Raw genomic sequence first — 19,875 nt, forward strand, 5'->3', positions numbered from 1 at the left:
TGCTCACTAACGGGGTCCCCTGTGGGATAAACAGAGTGTGAAGGCACAGCGGTGCTTCTCAGAGTTTATCTGCTCATGGCGCAATCATTGAAGTTGGCAATGCCATAAAGAGTTGGGGGATGGGTAGCTAGGTGGCGCAGTGGATAGAACACTGGCCCTGGAGTCAGGAGGACCTGAGTTCAAATCCGGCCTCAGACCAAACACTTGACACGTACTAGCTGTGTGACCTTGGGCAAGTCACTTAACCCCGATTGCCTCACTTAAAAAAAAAGTTGGGGGGCTCAAGCATGCACCACTACCCTTCCACATGCACAGTTTGTTGTTTTTGTTGAGACCCTCGTGATTACTCAGCCTAATGTATGTTTATGTATCTGCGCATGTGCAATGGTTGTTTTATTTATGAATACTGTACTTACTGCACATGGTGAGGTAGTAAAATATTAAGTGAAATTGTTTAGATTTTTTTTATCTGAAATAAAATAACATCCCAAATTTCATGGCACACTGGTGACCTGGCACCAGCCTTTCAGAGTCACTGGCATAGAGGGTTGACCAGAGGATCTGGTCAATCTAATGACTGTCCAAAGGTGCGAGATCTGGACAGATCCAGGGGTCAGGCCCCGGAGACGTCCCCAACCCTCTCAAGAAGGCACTTAGAACCCTGCTTTATCTCCTCAAAGTTGGGACAGTCTTGCCCTTTCCGGTGCCTGTGATAGGGAGAAATGTAAGAGCTTGAGGAAGAGGTCCTGAAATAGTATGGAGAAGGAGGTAAGAGCTCACAGAGGTGTCTGATTCCATTCAATTCAGCCTCCAATTACGGAGGTCTTACCATGTGCTGGGAATAAGTGGCAAAGACAAGACGAAGAGCAGTTTTTACCTTCAGACGGCTTAGATTTTATTGGCATTGCCACATCCACCTTGAAATAAATGCAGCTTTATCTGAGCAATGTAGTAACAGCTAAGGAAAACTCAAAGGGTAAGGAGCACCACAGAGAGGTTCTCCTGGAGTCAGGGAGATCCTAAAGAGACCACCCAGCTTTAGACACTCACTAGCTGTGTGATCCTGGAAAAGTCATTTAACCTCTGTCTGCCTCAGTTTCCTCAACTATAAAATGGGGATAATAATAGCACCTACCTAGTGTTGTGGTGGTCAAATGAGATATCTGTAAAGGGCTTACCACAGTGTCTGGCACATAGTAAGTGCTATAGAAATGCTTATTCCCTTTCTGCCTTCCCTCCCCCACCATTGGGGTTGACCCATGAACTAAACCTTGAAGGACGCTAAGGATTCTAAGTGGTAGAGATGAGGGAGAGGGCATAGCAGGCATGAGGAACAGCCTCTGCAAAGATCCAGAGAGAGGAGATGGGCAGCAGAAAAGAGGCCAGTTTGGCTAGAATGTTACTTAAAACTGGAAAGTTACTGCAGTCAGATGGTGAAGGGTTTTAGAGGCCAAGCTAAACAGTTGGCACTTGATGTAGGCGCATTCAATGACCTGTCTTATGATATAGAACTAGGCTTCCCACCCAAGGACGATTCTTGTTGTTCTAAGAAAAGTTATTTGAGCAGGCTTAAGATGAGAATGCAAACACAACCTCCTCCTCCTCCTCTTCCTCCTCCTCCTCCTCTTCCTCCTCCTCCTGTCAGTAAGACACAAAGGCCAGCCGTCCCTGATGCTCCACTTAACTAAACTTTTTCTTATATTTTATGGGAGACTCAAAAATAGTCACTGTTGTTTCTGAGGCAAGAAGCAGGAAAAGTGCCTTCAGACGCTGCTGGAGGGGCTGCCCTTGGGCTGGGGAAGCACCTGTTTCCCAGGTGCTGAGCTCAGTGGTTGCTGCGCTGCTGAAGCACCGGAGCCCTAAAGAGACAATTAAAATTAATCGAAATAATTTAAAGCTTCTGTAAACTTGCAAGATATAAAATAAACCCATGCAAATCATCAGCATTTCTACATAATGCCAACAAAACCCATCAAGAAAAGATAAATTCCATTTAAAATTACTATTGAAGGTTAAAACACCTGGAAATCTGCCTGCCAAGATCCCCACAAGAACTGTATAAATACAACTACAAACCACTGGTTACAGAAATACAGGCCTATGTAATGGGGAAAGTATTAACTGCTCATGGGTGGAATGAGTCAGTACAATAAAAATGTCAACATTACTTCAATACCATACTAATCAAACTACCAACAAACTACTTTATAGAACTAGGAAAAAATCACAAAATTCATAGGGAGGTCAAAATGGCCAAGAATCTCAAGGGAAATAATGAAAAAAGTAAACAAAGGTGCCTACCAGTGCTGGATCTCAAACAATACTGCAAAGCAGCAATTCACAAAACAATTTGGTACTGGTTAAAAAATAGATCGGGCAGATAGGTGGCATAGTGGATAGAGCTCCGGGCCTGGAGTCAGGAAGACTTCTTCCTGAGTTCAAATCCAGCCTCAGACACTTACTAGCTGTGAGACCCTGGGCAAGTCACTTAACCACATTGCCTAGCCAAAAGCAAAGAGGGAAGAGTCCAGGGTAATGCTGAGGCTACAGAGTTGGGAGACAGGAATGAGGGTGCTTTTGACAGAAATAGGAAAATTTGAAAGGAGAGGAGGAGAGCTTGGGGAAGATCATGACTTCCGTTTTAGATGTGCCAAATTTAGAAGTCCCTGGGATGTCCAGTTTGAAACATCTAACAGGCAATTTGGTGATAGGGGACTAAAGCTCTCAGACAAAATAACTGTTTGCATTGTACCTGGAGCGTCAAGGAGGGCACTTCTTACAATATCAACCAAACTATTGTCAAATCATCTTGGCTGGGACAGTGTTTTGTGTTGCGCCTATGTTATGAACAGGGAGGTCAACGGCCAGTAGATGCTTGGCCTCTTCCACTGTTTGCAGGGTTCAGATGGGGTTTAATTAGGATTTGAGTTCGTGCCTTTGTGCTTGCTACCTGACTGTTGGAGCTCATTTACTACACAGGGTCTCCCCTGAGTTCCAGCTCAGATCCTTCCTCTGCCCTCAGGTCCTCAGTGGCTGATCCAGGGCTTGCCTCCATTTCCTCTTCAGGCACTCTGTCACTGACCACTCTATTGGCACATTCCAGGAGTTGGCTACCACTCTAACGCACCTCCTGAATACTTTACTCCCAGTTCTTCATTTCTTTTACAGGTAGTTAACTTTCACGTTTGTATGTCTCACCTTCTCAGTCACCTATTACTTCCAGGACCAAATGGAAGATGTCCTGTTTGTCTTTGAAAGCTCTTCCCAATGTGGCCCCTTCCTAGCTTTCCAGTCTTCTTACGTTTGACTTCCCCCCACTCTACCGTCCAGCTATGCTGAACTATTCATTCCTCTCACACAATACTCCATCTCTTGACTTCACGTCTTTCTTCCTTTTTTTTTTTTATTTAAGCATTTATTTTTTTCTCTCTCCCTTCCTCAGCTAAAATCTCATCTTCTACAGGAACCTTTCCCAATCCTGATTAGTTCTAGAACCTTCCCTCTACTGATTAGTTCCTTTGTCTCCTCTCTGTAGCTTATTTGCACACAGTTGTCAGCATGTCACCTCCAACATTGGACTGTTACCTCCTTGAGTTCGGGGACCATATTTTCGCCTTTCTTTGTATCCCAAGCATTTAGCACAGTGCCTGGGTGCCTGGCAAGGACTTCATAAATGCTCCTTGACTGACTGGCTGTTACCTGTACCTCCCTTTCCCAAATAGGAATTTGGGAATTTCTCAACTCTTTTAATGACCCCTGTTGCTTCTCCCTGAAACAAAGCCCTTTCCTTTGGAAACTAATATTCTTCCAACCATGCTGTGTGGTTGTACCTTCTGCTCCAAAGAATTATAGTTGTCACTCATTCAAAGGACAATGAAGAAGTCTATGGTAGGTGTAAATGAACTGAAGTGCGTTACCACTAAGAGTCTGTTGGAAGTATTACAAAGAACTTTGTCAACGCAATGCATGACTAGGAGAAAAGATTCAATGAAGTGAGGACGAAAGTTAACCAAGAGACACAATGTGGTACCTGGGTGATGTTAAGATCCTTGGAAGAAGGCCTCCAAGCATGGAGGCCCTCTACTGAGTATTGATAGGATGGCATTGACTAGAGTAATACAAGATGAGAAGATGTGGGTGGGCTGTGAAAAGAACCACTGGGGGGGAATATCCCCATTGAAAATATCACTGGTTCACAGAAGCAGCATTTGGGTGCCTCCCTATTGAACTGTAAGTTCACTGAGGTCAGGGACCATGTTTTATATTTCTTTGTATCCCACACCCCACTCTCCAATATAGTGCTCTGAACTTAGTGGACACACTCATTAAATATTTTTAATGTTAATTCATCATGACGAGGAAGTTTACCAAAATAATTCAGATTAAGGAGAGACAAAAAAGAAAGACAAACTTTATTAGAGCCAGGATGGAATTGAGGAATGCTAGATACCCTCTCTCTTTCTCCTCCATCTCTCCACTCCACTCCATGGCACCAGATATCCACCAAGTGGGGTGTGTGTGTGTGTGTGTGTGTGTGGGTGGGTGGGTGGGTGGGTGGGTGGGTGTGACTTTCACGGTGGGAGGATCAGAGGATTAGAATTCTCAGCAGGCCCTGGACACTCATCTGATCCTGGCCCTTCAGGGAAAGGAAGCACAATTGGCATCTCTTCTTTGTCCAACATGAAGCGGGATGGGAGGTGGAGGACTTCTCCCAGGGGATCTGCCATCAAGTCAATATGCACAGGGAAGGCCACGAAGGGTTTCTTTTCCTGGTCACCTTCATCGTTCTCATCAACCAATTCAGGCAACAACTGGACAGACCCTCTAGGCCCCTCTTGTAGGGGCGCAGCGGTGGAGGGGAGGGCCAGCTGCGGTGGGTCTTGGTGTTCTGGGGGATGGCTTTCAGGGGCCGACGGTGGCTGAAAAGAGTAACACACCCAACTCACCAGGAGGCGCTCCTGAGCATCCCTGGACTCAGTGCCCTCCACTAAGCTACTTAGCTCTCTTTTAAAGGAAGATTTCAAGAGGATGCCTCTCAGGCCTTCCAGATAAAAAAGGCCTTGAAAACTGAAAGATAAAGAGTTTCTTCGTACCGCAAATGTATTGGGAGAGGAAGGGTAACTGTCTCTAAGCTGATGGGTAGCCAACAGGCCAACTCTGCACATCTCTTCCTGAGAAATGCTTCTCCCAAGCAGGAAGCAAAATAATAGAGACGACTCTTAGACCATCAACCTCCTCCCAAAGTAGTTGAGAGAAGCAAAAGAGACAGTCCATGTAAAGAATCTAGCAGACCTTAGCGCACTATAAAAATGTGTGACCTGTCAGGTAGTCAGTACCTGATGGGCTGAATAGGGATTCCAAGAGAGCCCTGGGTTCCAATTCTGCCTACGACGCTTACTAGCTACGTGACCGTGGTCAAGTCACTCACTTAATCTCTCAGTTTCTTCATCTGTAAAATGGGGGCAACAACATCCTAAAAGTATTCATGGCGTCATGGATAGAGAGCCAACTGCATCATTAGGATAATCTGAGTCTGACACGTACTGGCTCCACGTCCCTGGGCCTCAGCCTCTAGGACAGTCACGTCACTCCCAGGCAGTCAGGGGGAACCAGGTGCTGATCTCTCTTGTTTGAGGGAGTTTCCTCCCCCAGAGCTCCTTATGTGGGGAAAATCCCAGTTCTGGAGCCCCCCACACCAGCATATTCCTGATCCCTCCATCACAGGGCTGTTACACATTGAGTGCCCTGCAAACAGGAGCTGTTGGACAGTGTTTTAACAGGCACACAGCCCTGGCATGGAGGGAGGGTGAGCAGGGATTGAGATCTTTATCTCACCCAGGAGGAAACTGAGGCTCTGAGAGATTAAGTGACCTGCCCAATAAGGGCACCCAGCTAAGATGTGGCGGGGTCAGGATTAGCACAAATGCATTAGCCTAGTGTTCCTTCTGCTCAGAACAGCAGGGGCGGGGCATCCACTGTCCACCTGGGTGGGGGCAGGGCTTCTATCCCTGGCTTCCAGTCAGAACTGTGTCCCCTTCAGCTCAGTGAGAGCTTCAGCAAAGAAGAGAAGGGAGGAGGGGATGAGGAGCAGGGGTACATGGGAGGGTAGATGGCCACCTCCCCACTGTTTGGGGAAGACAAACTACTGGACTGAAAAGTACCTGGGTTTGGAAGAATTCACAGGTCCCAGAGACATGCTTATCCAGGTTCATTTTACTCAGAGAACCCCTGCAAAGCCCTACAGGCTGGAAAAGGGAAAAAAGAGGCCAGTGTTATAGAGGAGTGTGCCCACTGTGAGGGAGGGTGACGGGGGCTCTTGTCTGGTCTTGCTAGCATAGCCCCGGGGCCTCACGACCGCCCTTGAATGGATCAACGGTCTTCGTTTGTCTCCAAGCTACCATCCTGAATCTCCTTCTAGCCTTTCTCTGCGATGTCTCAGGAGCCTCTCCACCCTGGAAGCTCACATCATCCTTGAAGCCCCACACTGGAAGCACCCTTGGCCCCTTGGGCCTCTGCCTTTGATTGGCTGGTTCTCCTCAAGGAGGGCACCCATGCCAGCCATGACTGCAGGCTACTCTACCATGCCCTGCTCCTGGGACCTTCCTTCTGTCCCACCCTGAACCTTTTATGTGTTGTTTTCTCCAATTCAAGCGGAAGCTCCTTGAGGTCAGGGACTGTCTTTCATTCTGCTTATATTTGTCTTTCTAGCACTGAGCACAGAGCCTGGCACATAGTAAACGCTTCATAAAAGTATGTCGCCTAGACTCAATTACCCGTTTAATGATCTAGGTCATCCCAGCAGCCAATGCAAATTCTTGGAGGGCCCCAAGTCATTACATAAGATGGTGTTTTTCTTGACTCACTGAGATGATTGTGCATTAAACTCCACTGGGGAGAAGATCCAGAGTCCTTGGGAAGGAATTTACCTTGAAGTCAGCAGGTGGCTGCAAACATGTTTCAGAGCCTGGCAGGGATTTGGTGCAAGGAGCCTCGGTGACTAAGTATTCCACAAAATAGGCAGGGCCAAATACCCACTGTGGGGAGGGAGAGGAAGAGAGAAAGGGAAAGGGAATATGTACAGAGGAAGTAAGATGGGGAGGAGGCAGAAAGGGAGAAGATAGAACATCAGTGGAACCTAAACGCATTGTGGTGTAGAAGGAGGTATCAGAAGACCTGGGTTCAGATCCTGGCTTTGCCATCTACTCAGTCTGTGACCTATACATGGTCCTCTGAGATAGAGCTCACTGCCCTCCTAGGTACTCCATGGTTCTGATCTCTGTTACCCCTTCAAAAGATCCCCCAGTGAGGAACGCTGCTCCCTCACAATGGAGCACCTCCTAAAGGGCTCTGACTCATGACTAGAGTCACCATGGAATTGGAGAAGTACAGGACCCCTTAAAGACCATGTAGCTATACTTCCTCCTCCTGGAGGTGAAACCTATATGAGCCCCCAGGTCTCTTGGGGTGGCTTCATCATTGGGTGGCTGTGTAACTCTTTTGCTGTTCTGTTAGAGAAAGGCTGGCGGGTAAGGGATCATTGAATCAAGTAGACCCCCCACAAGCTAATCCATAAAGCAAGATGGTGCATGCAAACTGCAGAGAAAATAACCCCAGGACCCAGAAACAGAGACCTGTCTCTTCCCTCTGACCTCAGAGTAGTAGATAAACAGGTCACTTACCTGGAAAAAAGCTTGGGTGATTTGGAAGAGATAAAATTTCTTCCCCACTGCAATCTCTTTGTTGATTTTTTCCAGAGATTGACTAACAGCTTGAGAAAGCCCAGGTTCTGAGCTGTTGATGCGGATGGGTATGGGACAATCAGGGCACATTCTGACTATCTTCCTTCTAGAAACTGATTTTTTTAACAAACAGGGAAAAGAGAAGTTTCTTTGTGACTTCAAAATCATGGAATCACACATGATGTTATACTATATCATGTAGCCAGGGAATTTTCAACACACCAATAATGTCTTTTTTTCTAGTTCAAGAAATACGTTAAGTTCTTATTATATGAAAAACCACAATCTGCAGAACTAAAGGCTGCAGTTGAAGGCTGGAGAAAGGCAACACTTGCCCTCAGGGCAATAAAAAGGCAGATAAGTTTTTTGTCAGAGATGTAGGCAAAGGCAAAGAAGGAGTGCTCATCCAAGTTTTCAGATGACCCAAAGCCCAGAGGCTTGGCCAATTCACTGAATGACAGTCAAGATCCCAGAGCAACTTGACAACCTAGAGCATTCTGCTGAACTAGGTAAGACGAAATTCAATGGAGATTAATAAAAAGTTTAACATTTGGGTTTAAAAAAACTTTACAAGCAGGGTGGGAAGGCATGGTTAATCAATAGTTCTGGGAAAAAAAAATCTAAGGAATTTCATGGCCTGGGAGCTCAGTATAGTCAGAAGTGTGAAATAGCAAGACAAAAAAGGAGAATGCCCTCTGTGGCCACATGAGGGGGCTTTGATTCCAGGAGGGGAGAAGCCATAGTCCCTCCGTATTCTGCCCTCCTCACCCGTCAGCTGGAGTACTGCGGGCATTTCTGGGCACTACGCTTTGGGGAGGAGGTCAGTTAGTGGGAGAGCGCCCAGAAGAGGACAGCTACCATAGTAAAGGACATGGAGTCTGTCGTATGTCATGACATGACTGGTTGAAGGAAGTGGGAATGTTCCCCTGGGGAAGAGAAGAATCATAATCTCTCTCCACCCTTTGCTCCTAATTCTATTTTCTGGGGCTGACCAGAACAAAGCTAATTCTCCTTAGCCAGGACAGCTCTGCAGGCACAGCACTGCACCTTTGCACACTGTGGGGATTGTGGCCCACATTATCACCCCTTCCTTCACCGAGCCTGGATGCCATTTTGGCTGTCTTTGAGAACTAAGGGCAAAAACCAACCAACAACCAATGTGAAAACGATTCAGTATATAAGCTCAACAGCTCTGGGTCTCAGAGAACGGATGACAAAACACACCTCTTCCCTTTTTGGGCACAGGTGAGGAGCTGTGGGAGAGGAATCTTGCAAATAATGAGAATGTTCTAAGTTTGTCAGTCACAATAGATTGAGTTTTTCTTTACTTAAAGTGTAGCAGGAGGTGATCATGGGCCTTTGATCTGCTGGACTGAGGTATCTCCCTTCAAGTTAGACAAGTGCTCTGGTTCAAATCAAGTCAACAAGTATTTATTAAGTGCCTCCTATGTGCCAGGCACTGTGATAAGCCTTGGGAATACAAAGGAAGAACACTGTCCCTCATCTCAAGGCTCTCACTGTCTAATAAGGGAGGAAACATGCAGACAGCCATACATAAACAAACCACACACAGAGTGAATTGAAGATAATCTCAGGGTGAAGGCGCTAAGATCAAGGACTTCAGAAAAGGTTTCTTGCAGAAGGGGAGACTTTAACTGAGATGAGAAGGAAACTGGGGAAACTGGGAGCCAGAGACAGGAGGGAGAGGGAGCCAGGCACGAAGCTAGGAGTATTCTGGAAGGCCAGGGTCACAGGGAGATGTGAGAAGACAGGAAAGGTTATGAAGGTCTTTCAAAGTCAAACAGAGGATTTTAGGTTTGATCCAGCAGGTAAAAGGAAATCACTGGAGTCTGTTGAATAGAGGGGTAACATGGTCAGATCTATGCTTTAGGAAGATCAATGAAGCAACTAAATGGAAGACGGAGCATAGTGTACATTGGGAAGAAGGATTTTTTTTTCAGGAAATGATTTGTAGTGTAAAAAACAGCAATAAAGCTTAAAAACAAATGCAACAGACCAATCCAAGAAAAAGCGCCTCACCTGGACGAACAGTACAATTATAGGCAGGCAGGTATAGAATCCTTTTTGGCAAGTTAATGTAAAATATGGCTTTGCACTGGCCATATACCTAGGGTCAAACACATTCATGTTGTCATTGCAGAGAAAACAAGATGGAGCCATACCTCATTCCACAATTTTATCCCGAGAGGCTTCAAACATGATAATGGGGGATATAATGAGAAGGCAAGTTCTGTAATGAGATTTTCTCCACACCAAAAGAAATCAGTATGAAGTATTTCTCTGTAATATGAAATGAGGATTGAATATACTATGGAACAGTGGGATATCCAGCAGCATGCATCTAAGTGAAAAGGGAAACACTGATTGAAGTGTTCCTATATTTACAGAGCTGGAAGAAATCTTAGAGCCCATCTACTTCACCCTCCTACCCACCTCAGTCTACAGATGAGAAAACTGAAAGCCAGAGCAAGAAACTGACTTGTCCAAGGCCACACAGCAAGTGAGTGGTAGAGCTCCCCCAACTCAGTGTTCTTTCTGCTAGAGCACACGGCTTTTTAAAAAACAAAACTCAGAGAATCGTTTCCCTTTGGATCCCGCCTTCCTCTCTCAGAATACATTGAGAATAAATACTTACTGCTTCATGCAGATGCCTGGCAGTACAATCCTTCCATCTTTTTTTGCTGAGCACATGGCAGTCTGTCTCTAATACATCGAGGGTGAAATAGTACACAGAGCCTGAACCTGTCTGTGCAGAGGAGATGGAGAAAAAAAGTTGCTTCATGCATGGCCTGCCCCAGGCCGGTGATGCTATGCCAGGATCTGAAGAGAGGGGGGCTAGGAATGAAGAGGGAGGCTCTAAAGGTTTCCTTCAATGGAGCAGCTCAGAAATGGGATATATTTGAAAGACTATCTCCAGCCACATTCAGCAAGGAGATAACACCAACATTGACCACCATTTCACAAGATTAAAGGTTTCCCACCCAAGTGACCCTCCCAGGGATTAAGCCAAGAGGTGTTAGAGGCTTAACCTACCTTTCCAGTCTCACCTTACACTAGTTTTTTTCTCACATGCTCTATGGTTATCAAATGAGATTAACATATATAAAGCATTTTGCAAACCTTAAAATGCTATATTATCATCGTCATCATTAGTACATGATATGTAAATGAGAAAATTACATAAGGTTTGCAAACCTTAAAGTGAAATACCAACGCTGGCAACGGTGATGCTGGTGATGCTTCTTTCAAACGGGACTCCTAGCTGTTTCCCAAATCGGACGTGACATCTCCTGCCTTCACACAGGCCCTTCCCTCTGCCTGGCACTCCCCTCTCGCCCTTACCTTTCTTAATCCTTCTCTTCTTCTGGACTCAGCTTAATCAATCAGCCAATTACCAAGCACTCACTACGGACCAGACAATGACAAAAATGAAGCAATCCGCACTCAAGAAGCTTATATTCTGTCTTACGACCTAGCTCAAGGACCACATCCTCTGTGAAACTCAAAGTGATTCCTGTTCCTAACAGTGAGTGCTCTGTCTCCTGGTAGGTACCGTTAGGACCCTCTGGATCTTTCTTTGCTCCTGTTATTCTTTGCTTTGTACTCTGTTTCTCTGAGTACATATTGTTTTCCTCCTCCCACTACTTTAGATTGGAAACCTCAAGAGGACAGGCTTTTTTTTTTTTCACTCTATGTCCAACATGGTTCTTTGCACACATTTGGCGCTTAATAAATGTTTGTTGAATGAATAAAGGAATTAAATAAATAATTTCCAAAAAGCAGAGCATCCTAACATCTGTAGCTTTGAGCTTTCACAAACCATAAGAAGAGGAGAAGCCATGAAAGATAATCTGTGCCTGTACCAGACCCCTATGATGGGTGGTTGGGCTTTAGCCTCCGGCATCAGAATTGTAAAAGAATCCTACTGAATTGGGGATTTATTTTCACCTCATAACCAAAGTGTGGACCTCCCTTTCCTTTACGCTGGATTTGGGGGGCATGCACTCCCTGGGGTGTTAGATAAGGTTTCAATTTTTAATCAGAACCTGGGCAGACCAGATGGCAATGTCCTCCAGTAATGGAACTGGGAATGTTTATCCTAGAGAAGATAAGAGTCAGAATGGGGATGATGAGGGTCTTCAAGTATTGAGGGTCTGTTCCATGGAAAGGGGATTCAGCTTATTCTGCTTGGCCTGGGAGGGTGGAACTGAGAGCGATGTGTGCAAGTTGAGGGGAGTCCCATTTGGACTTGGTGTCAGGAAAAACGTCTTAATAATTAGAGCCTCCCAGGAGCACACTGGGTTCTCTTGGTAAGTGCTGGTTTCTTCCTCACTCTGGCTCTGCTCATTGCTGCCATTCTCCCTGTTTTATATTCTTCAGGGAGAGAATCACCAGTGGGGAACATTGCAGAAGGGATCCCTGGCAGGTCTGGGTTGGACCAGATGGACTCTGAGATCGGTCCCACGATAGCTCTCCATCTCCCTCAAGCATTCCTAATTTTATCTTTGAGCATCCCCCCTCCACTGACACAGTTTACAACCACTCTACAACTTAGAAGATGATCTTCGAGAGTTGTAGTCACCCGACCAAAATATCCATCGCCCTGGGGCCGAGCTGGGAATGAGCATCACCCAGTGCATTCACAAAATATAAGCTCCTTAAAGGCAGGGACTGTTTTATTTTTGCTTGTGTGTGGCCAGAGGCTCCCACAGTGCCTGGCACATAATAGGCACCTAATAAATAAATAAAGTCCTGTCTTTGAAACTTTTCTAGCTTGGCTGGGTATGATGGGGGAGGAGAAGAAGAAGGGAGGCAAACAGGGCAGGAGGGAAGAGGGTCAACTCTTGACCTTCAAAACATCAATATTGTCTTGCAAGCATGTTATCAAATGATTGGTGATTCTATTCATCTCTTAGGTCAACTGGTTTCCTTCAAAACTCAGTTCAAACGCCACCTTCTACATAAAGGCTTTCCTGTTTTCCCCCTCCACTTCTGCAGTCCCTTCTCGCCAGTCTCTTCCCCCCCCCCCACTACCTTATAGTCATTCTGTCTCTATTTTCTATTTATTTTTATATGTATGTGTTGTTTCCTTCCATTAGAATGTAAGCTTTTTGAGGGCAGGTACTGTTTCAATTTTATCTTTGTATTTCCAATGTATGGCCCATTGGAGGTGATTAATAAATGTTTGTAGATGAATCGACTGGGCAAAAGAAAACTTGCCCCCCTTTATACTGGGCTACATAAATTTCACAGGTAATTTGATGCTGGTCATTGCATAGCTAAGTGAGCTCAGGTTGTCCGTGGAGATGAGCAAAGCCTTCTCCCATCTCTCTTCAGGAAGGTTCCAAAACTCGAATCCACTTCTCGGAGTGTCTATTGCAATGGTGAAGCACGCCGGCTGGGGCCAAACATGCCCCAAGGGAATCTGACACTTCAGAGTGCTGGGGACTTCAAGGGCCATTGACTCTAGTCTGTACCTGAACAAGGATGTCCTCTGGGACATTCCAGGGATCGCTCTTTCAGTCTTTTCTGGAACCCTTCCAGCAAAAGAGACTCACTACTCCCTCAGCATCTCCTTCCACTTCTGGATCACTCCTCACATCCAGCTGAAATCTGCCTTGAAGATTTCCACTCACTGCTCCTTGTTTGCCCTTCTGGGGGTAGTGAGTTACAGACAGACCAATTAAATTTTTAAAAACCTATTACATTCATGATATCAAGCTAGGTGCTGTACGTCATCATTGTGGGCTGTAACAAACTCTGTCCTTAAGAAACTTACCTTCTGCTTGGGATGCACCATGGAAGCAGGAAAATGAATGTCAGCTCCAGAAGCATTACTAAGGACCTGAACGACCACCATGACCTGGGTTGGATCTTATCTTGTGGAATCCTGGCTGTGTGGTCCTGGACAAGTCACCTGAAATCTCAGCGCCTCCACAAGACTTCTGAAGACCAGGATACGCTGATCCACATGGATGAAGGGAGGTTCCTACCCAGGGAATGCCTCACATCCATGAAATCACAAGTCTGGAACACCACCATCAAAAGGAGGAAGGACTAATCAGCGCAAGGATTCTCAAAGGCTTACTATTTCCTGAAGGCAGTGGCTGAACTGAGCCTTGAAGGAAGCCAAAGGATGGCAAGAGGCAGAGCTGAGGAGGGAGAGCATGGCAGGCATGGGAGGCAGCCTGTGTAAAGTCATGGAGGTGGGAGATGCGTGGCCAATCCAGGGAAGAAAGCAAGTCAGTGTGGCTGCAAGCTAGACTGTGTGAGGATAAATACTGTCCCTGCTGTCCCCCACCCCACCCCCAACACCACCACCAGAAGACAGCATTATTTACCTGATGGTGTTCCCGGACATCGGCCACTCGATTGAGGCTGAACTTGTAACCCTCCTTCCGGTCATCGTTGATGCCTTGCAAAGCCAAGCCTGCCATGGACAGCACTCGAGAGTCATTACAGCTGAGGGGAAAGAGGAGAGGAGATGCAGGGATGGATCTACTCCAGCAGGTGGGTGCCAGGACCAAAAGGCCCAGGAAGAGAAAGAAGCTCATTCTGCCAGGCTGGCTTCCTTGGGCTGCAGCAAAGGGAGGCAAAGGCAGATGGTGATTTCTCCTCTAAGCTCTTTTATCCCCCTGAATCCATGCTGAGCTGGCTGATTCTGAAGCTATGGTCATGTTACCCCAAAACCTGCAGGCGATGATTGGCACAGCCCTCCCAAGTTGGGGGCAGGGCAGAGTTTGTTTCCATCTCGTATTTCTGGCCGATCTCCCCTCCAGATCACTGATCAAACAGCTTTGTTTTCCCAACCACTTCCAAAGTGATTACCCAAGAGCGAGTCATCTGGCCCAAGGTCCTGGCAATGAATCCACTGGAGTCTGGCCCTTTCCCCGTGTCCTCTCTATGTACCACATACACTGTCCCTCCATATGTTAAGTGGGTCCCATTATTACCAGAGGGTGATGTTCTTGTGATGGTAATTATTAGCATCTTCTTACTATTAGAGAGTGATGTGATTATGTTTATTAGTACAATGCCTGGCACATAGTAGGTGCTTAATAAATGTTAATTGATTGACTAGAATTCTGTTATTTCATTAGTTTCTATTATTATCAAAGAGTAACTTTGTCCCTGAATTCAAAGGGTCCCTTTGTCCCTGCTCTGTATCCCCCACTGCCCTGACTGAAACCCAGGTTCAAAGGTCACAGGAAAATTCATTCTGTAAAGCAGAAATTCTTGTCGCAATCAAAGTGTGCCCCCCGTTCGCCCTTACCCCCAAAGTCTACTGATTTCCCTCTCTCTTTTTTCCTGTGGGTTGGAGGCTCTCTACGCCAATGCAATCATAGTCTAGTCCATCATCATCATTTCAATGCATTCGCCCAACAGGATTATTCTAAGCCTCTCCCTCCATTTCCTTGCCATGCCACTATGCTCTGCCCTCCTTTGCAGACCAGCAGGCCTTCCAGCCCCCACCCTGGGCCCTTGGGTCCTAGTATTCCTGCTTAGTTCACCACACCTCATTCATCACACTGATGGGTCCTCCACCTCGCTGATGCTCTCCGGCCATCTGGCCGCCACGCCTCCATGAGCATGTTCCCCCACTTTCCACCTCTTGTTCCTTGTACAGTAATCAAATCCACGTTACTACTCCTGGAAAGGGCACATGCCAGTCAATTACCTTGTGACTCCACTCCCCAGCCCTGTGGCTCTCCTGTCCTCTGGGCCATCAATTCCCTATATGTTTTGTCTTCCCCAATGAGAATGTAGGCCTGAGGGCGGGCCTATCTTTTTGTATCTGTACACCTGGCATCTAGAATGCCAATTTGGCTAAAAACTAGCTTATATGAAGTGGACCTGTGTGGATTCAGTTTGGAAATAGGTTGAAGTCAGAATGCTTTAAATGCTAAAGGAAGAGTTTGGATTTTGTCCTAGAGGGCATAGGGAGCCTAGACCTTCTTAAGTAGAAACGTGACATGATCAAATTTGTATTTTAGGAGTATTAATTCGGCAGCTACATGGAAAAGGGATTAGAAAGGAGACTGCAGGCAGGGAGGCCAGTGAGAAGGCTAATGCGGTAGCCAAGGGGAGAGGTCGTGATTGATTTAAGGGAAAACCATTGGCTATGATTGAAAGGGCCAGTTTCTGCTATGGAAGTAAGCCGTCAGATAAACTATGATATGGCCACGCCCTGAGAAGATTTCCTGTCATCAGATCCTAGACTTAGCCCTAGAAGAAATCTTTTTTTTTTCTTAATTTATTTTAAACATAAATATAAAAACTTACGTACACAAGAAGAAAAGAAAAGAAACACATTATAAACTTAAATATGAAAACTTAAATACAAAATAGGAAAAGAAAAAAAAGCATTGCCATGTGCACAGCAGAGCGTAAAAGAGGATTCAAAATATATAGCAATAAATTTCCATTTCCAGAAAGCCTATATAATAAATACTACGCATTGTGTTCAGAGTGTACATCTTTTCTTTGTTTCCTTGTAAGTCTTCCTTTGTTCTCCGCTGTGCGCTTTTCACTTTGTTCTTTTTCCACCTTCCTCCCCCGCCCCCCCCACAGAACAGATCTTAGTGGAGGCCCAGAAAGGGTGGTGACTTGCCCAGGGTCACATAGGGCATGATGGGCTCCAGTCCAGGGGCAGTTCCCCTCCATACCCTGTCTCCAGTTAGTCCATTTGGCATCAGGCTTGTTTGATGTCCTCAAGCTAAATCATCACACAAACATGTTATTATTCATTAACCATCTGAGAAAAACCAATAGACACCCACCCACTCAGCTTCGATCCTGCCCAGGCAAGGCTTTCTGGCCTCAGAGAGCCAAAGGCCAGTGAACGGGAGGGCTAATCTGGGTCTCCAGCATTATTTGTTTTATTCATGGCCAGAATTTCAGCAAGGTCATGATCCATTCATGGAGGGCTGTTCCATTCCCCATTGGTCACCACATATGCCCCAAAGTCATATTTGGCCAAGAGCATGGCCAGAGTGAAGAACAGATGTACACATCTGGAGAACGTGATTGATTGGCATGTCCACACCGCGAATGCTGAAAGGTCCTGGACACCCAAGCATGGCCTGGGCTTTCAACACTTAAGTAGGTCAGGGCTTTCAGGTGAGGACTAGGCCCTTGGGGGCATCTTCAACTCTTCCCTCTTCCTCTCCCTACTCCCCATTCCCTCTACTATCAGTCCCCAAGTCTTACAACAATCTCAGTTCTGCCAAGATCATTTGGGTGATGTTGAACAAGCCACTTAACTTAAAAGCCTCAGTTTCCTCCACTGTAAAATAGGTGGGGGAAGTAGACTGAGATGCCTTCTGACTCCAAATCTAGGATCCTGCAAGCCCCTGACTCCATCCCTACTCACAGACAGCCCTCACCTGGACAATTGCAGTAACCTCATCCTTTTTCTCCAACCTCCCCTCAATCCCATCTTCCATTCCTCCGACCAGCTGACAAAGCAATATTCTTAAAGCCCAAGTCAGACCAGATCACGCCCTCACTCAAGAAGCGGTGCTGGCTCCCTATTGCCTCTTGGACAAAATGCAGTCTCTAAATTTCTTCCCAGTCTGGCTCTAGTCTACCTTGCTGTACTTTATACACCTTAGTCCCCTTCATGGACTCTATTCCGGTCAGCCAGGTCTTCTGGAAGCTCCTCACCCACAACATTCCATTTTGCTTTAACCCTAATCCTAATCCTAATCCTGACTCTAATTACAGCTCTGACTCTGGCTCTGATCCTAACCTTACGCATGGACTGCCATCCCACATGCTTGGAATCCACCCTCCCATCACCTCTACCTTCAGAATGCTCCCAGGAGCGATGTTGGAGATCTGTTTCCAGGAGACAGGATCTCCTGGCGTCTCCCACATTTGATCTGGGCTCGCACCACGGGCTCACTAAACATTGATGTGGACATGTGTTCTCCTCCCCACCCCCATCCCTGCCACAGAACTTAAACTCTTTGAAATCAAAGAATGATTCATCTTTGTCTTGTCTCCCCAGTACAATGTGTGGCACATATTAGCTACTGAATAAATCCTCCATGAATGGATGAATTAATAAAAAGTCAATTTCTTGTCCCTTTTCTTTGTTAAACAAAGAGGCCCAGATGTTGGAGGTTACAGGATGCTACTCAGTTTTAACCTAGGGAAGAGCAGCAGGAAGCAGCATGCTACAATAATGAGAGTGCTGAATAGGAGTCACAGGGCCTGGGTTCAAATCTTGCCTCTGCTACTTGTCTGTGACCTGGGGAAAGGCACTTAGCTGCTGTCAAACTAAGTTTCCCAATCTAACAAACAAGAACCAGGAAAATGGAGAGTCAGATTTAGATGCAATGTCAGGAAAAAAAATCTTAATTATCAGAACCCTTGAAAAATGAAATGGCTGCTCGGGGTGGCAATGGGTTTGTCCTCCTCATGGGATGGCCTCTTCCGTGAGAGGCTGTATGACCACTCATAAACCCTGTTGTGGAAAGTTTGGACCAGATACTGCTGGGAGTCAATAGCTCTGTGACTCAGTATCTTTCTCTGTAAAATGGGTGTAATAATAGTGAAGCAGAAGACATACAGTGCCCTAAAAGCTAAAAGCTTTTTAAAGAAACAAATTTTAATTAAGGGTTGTTTTTCCAGCACCTTGTGAGGCCTCTCCTGAACTTGAGGGCATCCTAGAGTCTCTTTCCCCTATCTTGAAATGCCATACAACTTGCACCAAAAGAATTTCCTTTGCCTCCCTTATCCTGCGTCCCATATTCTGTCATCCATCTTCCTCATCCTGTGTCATGACAATTTTTCCTCATCTTGACAACCATTTTCCTAAAAATATACCATTATCCTACAGGCTGTATAGCTTTCTGTCTATATGAGTCTGGATCCTTTCCTATATCAGGGCCTTTGTTTAGCTCCAGGCTAGCCTCAGGCCCGTGCGCTTTGGCGAAATAAAGCTCCCAATGGTTACAGAGAAGGTCTGAGTGAATTCTTTCACACCTGAACCAGCTCCCCCAACTCTAAACCTCAACAACAGCACCGAGCTCCCGGGCTGTTGTGAGGAAGTTCAAACGAGATAATGTATGGAAAGTGCTTTTGCAAATCTTTTTGATGAACCTGGCACTTTTGTAAAGTGCTGGATAAATGCCAGCTATTACTGGGGTTTTCATTGATTCCCAGCAGGGTGAGGCACAGAGGCAGGAAGGGAAAGAGTTTGAACCTGGGGAGCCAGGGAGGGCTGCACGTTGGGCCCTTGAGACAACCTGGGTGATCCAATTTAGGTTGGAACTCAGCTAGGTACTGGGCTCGTTTCAGGCTCCTGGTAATTTGGCCCCAGTAGGAGACTCGTGGGATTTAAATCCAGAGGGAACCCAGGAAGAATCTAGTCCAACAGCCCTCAATTCCTGAAGCCACTCTTCAGTGAATGAATAAGCATTTATTAAGTACTTACAGTATACAAAGCTCAATGCGTCTAAACCCTCTCTAGCTGTGGTAGGCTCCTGTCCAATCTGGACTATTAAAGGGGGTGCCCAGGGCAAAGAAGCAGTTTAACTCCCAGATTTGTGCATAGCACAGTGACCAGTTGGACTGGCTCTGCCACTTACCATTATTACCTCCCTTCATGATCTCCACCATGGGCCACAAGGTCAACAGAAGGCCCAGGATTTATGTGCTGGCACATGATAACTTCTCTTCACTCACATGACCACGACCCTCACACTTTAGGCCCGAATTACTGCTCACCTGGACTATTGGAGTGACCTTCTAATTGGTCTTCCCACCTCTGGTCTCTTCTCTACAAACCAGCCACCACCCAGGTGCCCTATTGGTACTTTAAAGCTTAAATCTGACCCCATCCCTAGATAACAGCCAGTGGCTCCCTCTTATTTGTTTTTTGAGGCATCGGGTTTAAGTGACTTGCCCAGGGTCATACAGCTAGTAAGTGCCTGAGTCAGAGTTTGAACTCAGATCCTCCTGACTTCAGGGCCCATGCTTTATCCATTGTGCCACCTAGCTGCTGCTGTCCCTATTACTTCTAAGGTCAAATACAAACTCTTCAGCTGGACTTGGAAAACCCTTCACAACTTGGCCCCAGTTGCCCTGGATCCCTGAGAGCTGGCTC

At 46.1% G+C, this 19,875-nt stretch overlaps 1 protein-coding gene and 1 long non-coding RNA gene across 3 annotated transcripts; one reads left to right on the forward strand and one right to left on the reverse strand.

The window, feature by feature from the left end:
- Positions 1-4,382: 4,382 nt before the first annotated feature.
- On the reverse strand, positions 4,383-14,431 carry FETUB (fetuin B). Of its 2 annotated transcripts, none has more exons than XM_027875685.1 (7): positions 14,102-14,431; positions 10,396-10,506; positions 9,780-9,867; positions 7,680-7,852; positions 6,927-7,034; positions 6,162-6,245; positions 4,383-4,919 (listed from the first exon to the last, which is right to left on the reverse strand). In XM_027875685.1, exons 1-7 carry the CDS (start codon positions 14,312-14,314, stop codon positions 4,572-4,574), a joined length of 1,125 nt encoding a protein of 374 aa, XP_027731486.1. In that variant the 5' UTR covers positions 14,315-14,431; the 3' UTR covers positions 4,383-4,571. The 2 variants fall into 2 exon arrangements, with proteins under 2 accessions (XP_027731486.1, XP_027731487.1); XM_027875686.1 differs by lacking the exon at positions 14,102-14,431 and adding an exon at positions 13,540-13,682.
- A 2,340-nt stretch (positions 14,432-16,771) lies between these two features.
- Positions 16,772-17,840, forward strand: LOC114052959. Its single transcript, XR_003570332.1, has 2 exons — positions 16,772-16,880; positions 17,487-17,840. It is a non-coding gene; the product is annotated as an uncharacterized LOC114052959 (long non-coding RNA).
- Positions 17,841-19,875: the final 2,035 nt, after the last annotated feature.

Source organism: Vombatus ursinus, unplaced genomic scaffold (assembly GCF_900497805.2).
Source record: "Vombatus ursinus unplaced genomic scaffold, bare-nosed wombat genome assembly UNPS02014810.1, whole genome shotgun sequence".
Taxonomy (NCBI): Eukaryota; Metazoa; Chordata; class Mammalia; order Diprotodontia; family Vombatidae; genus Vombatus; species Vombatus ursinus.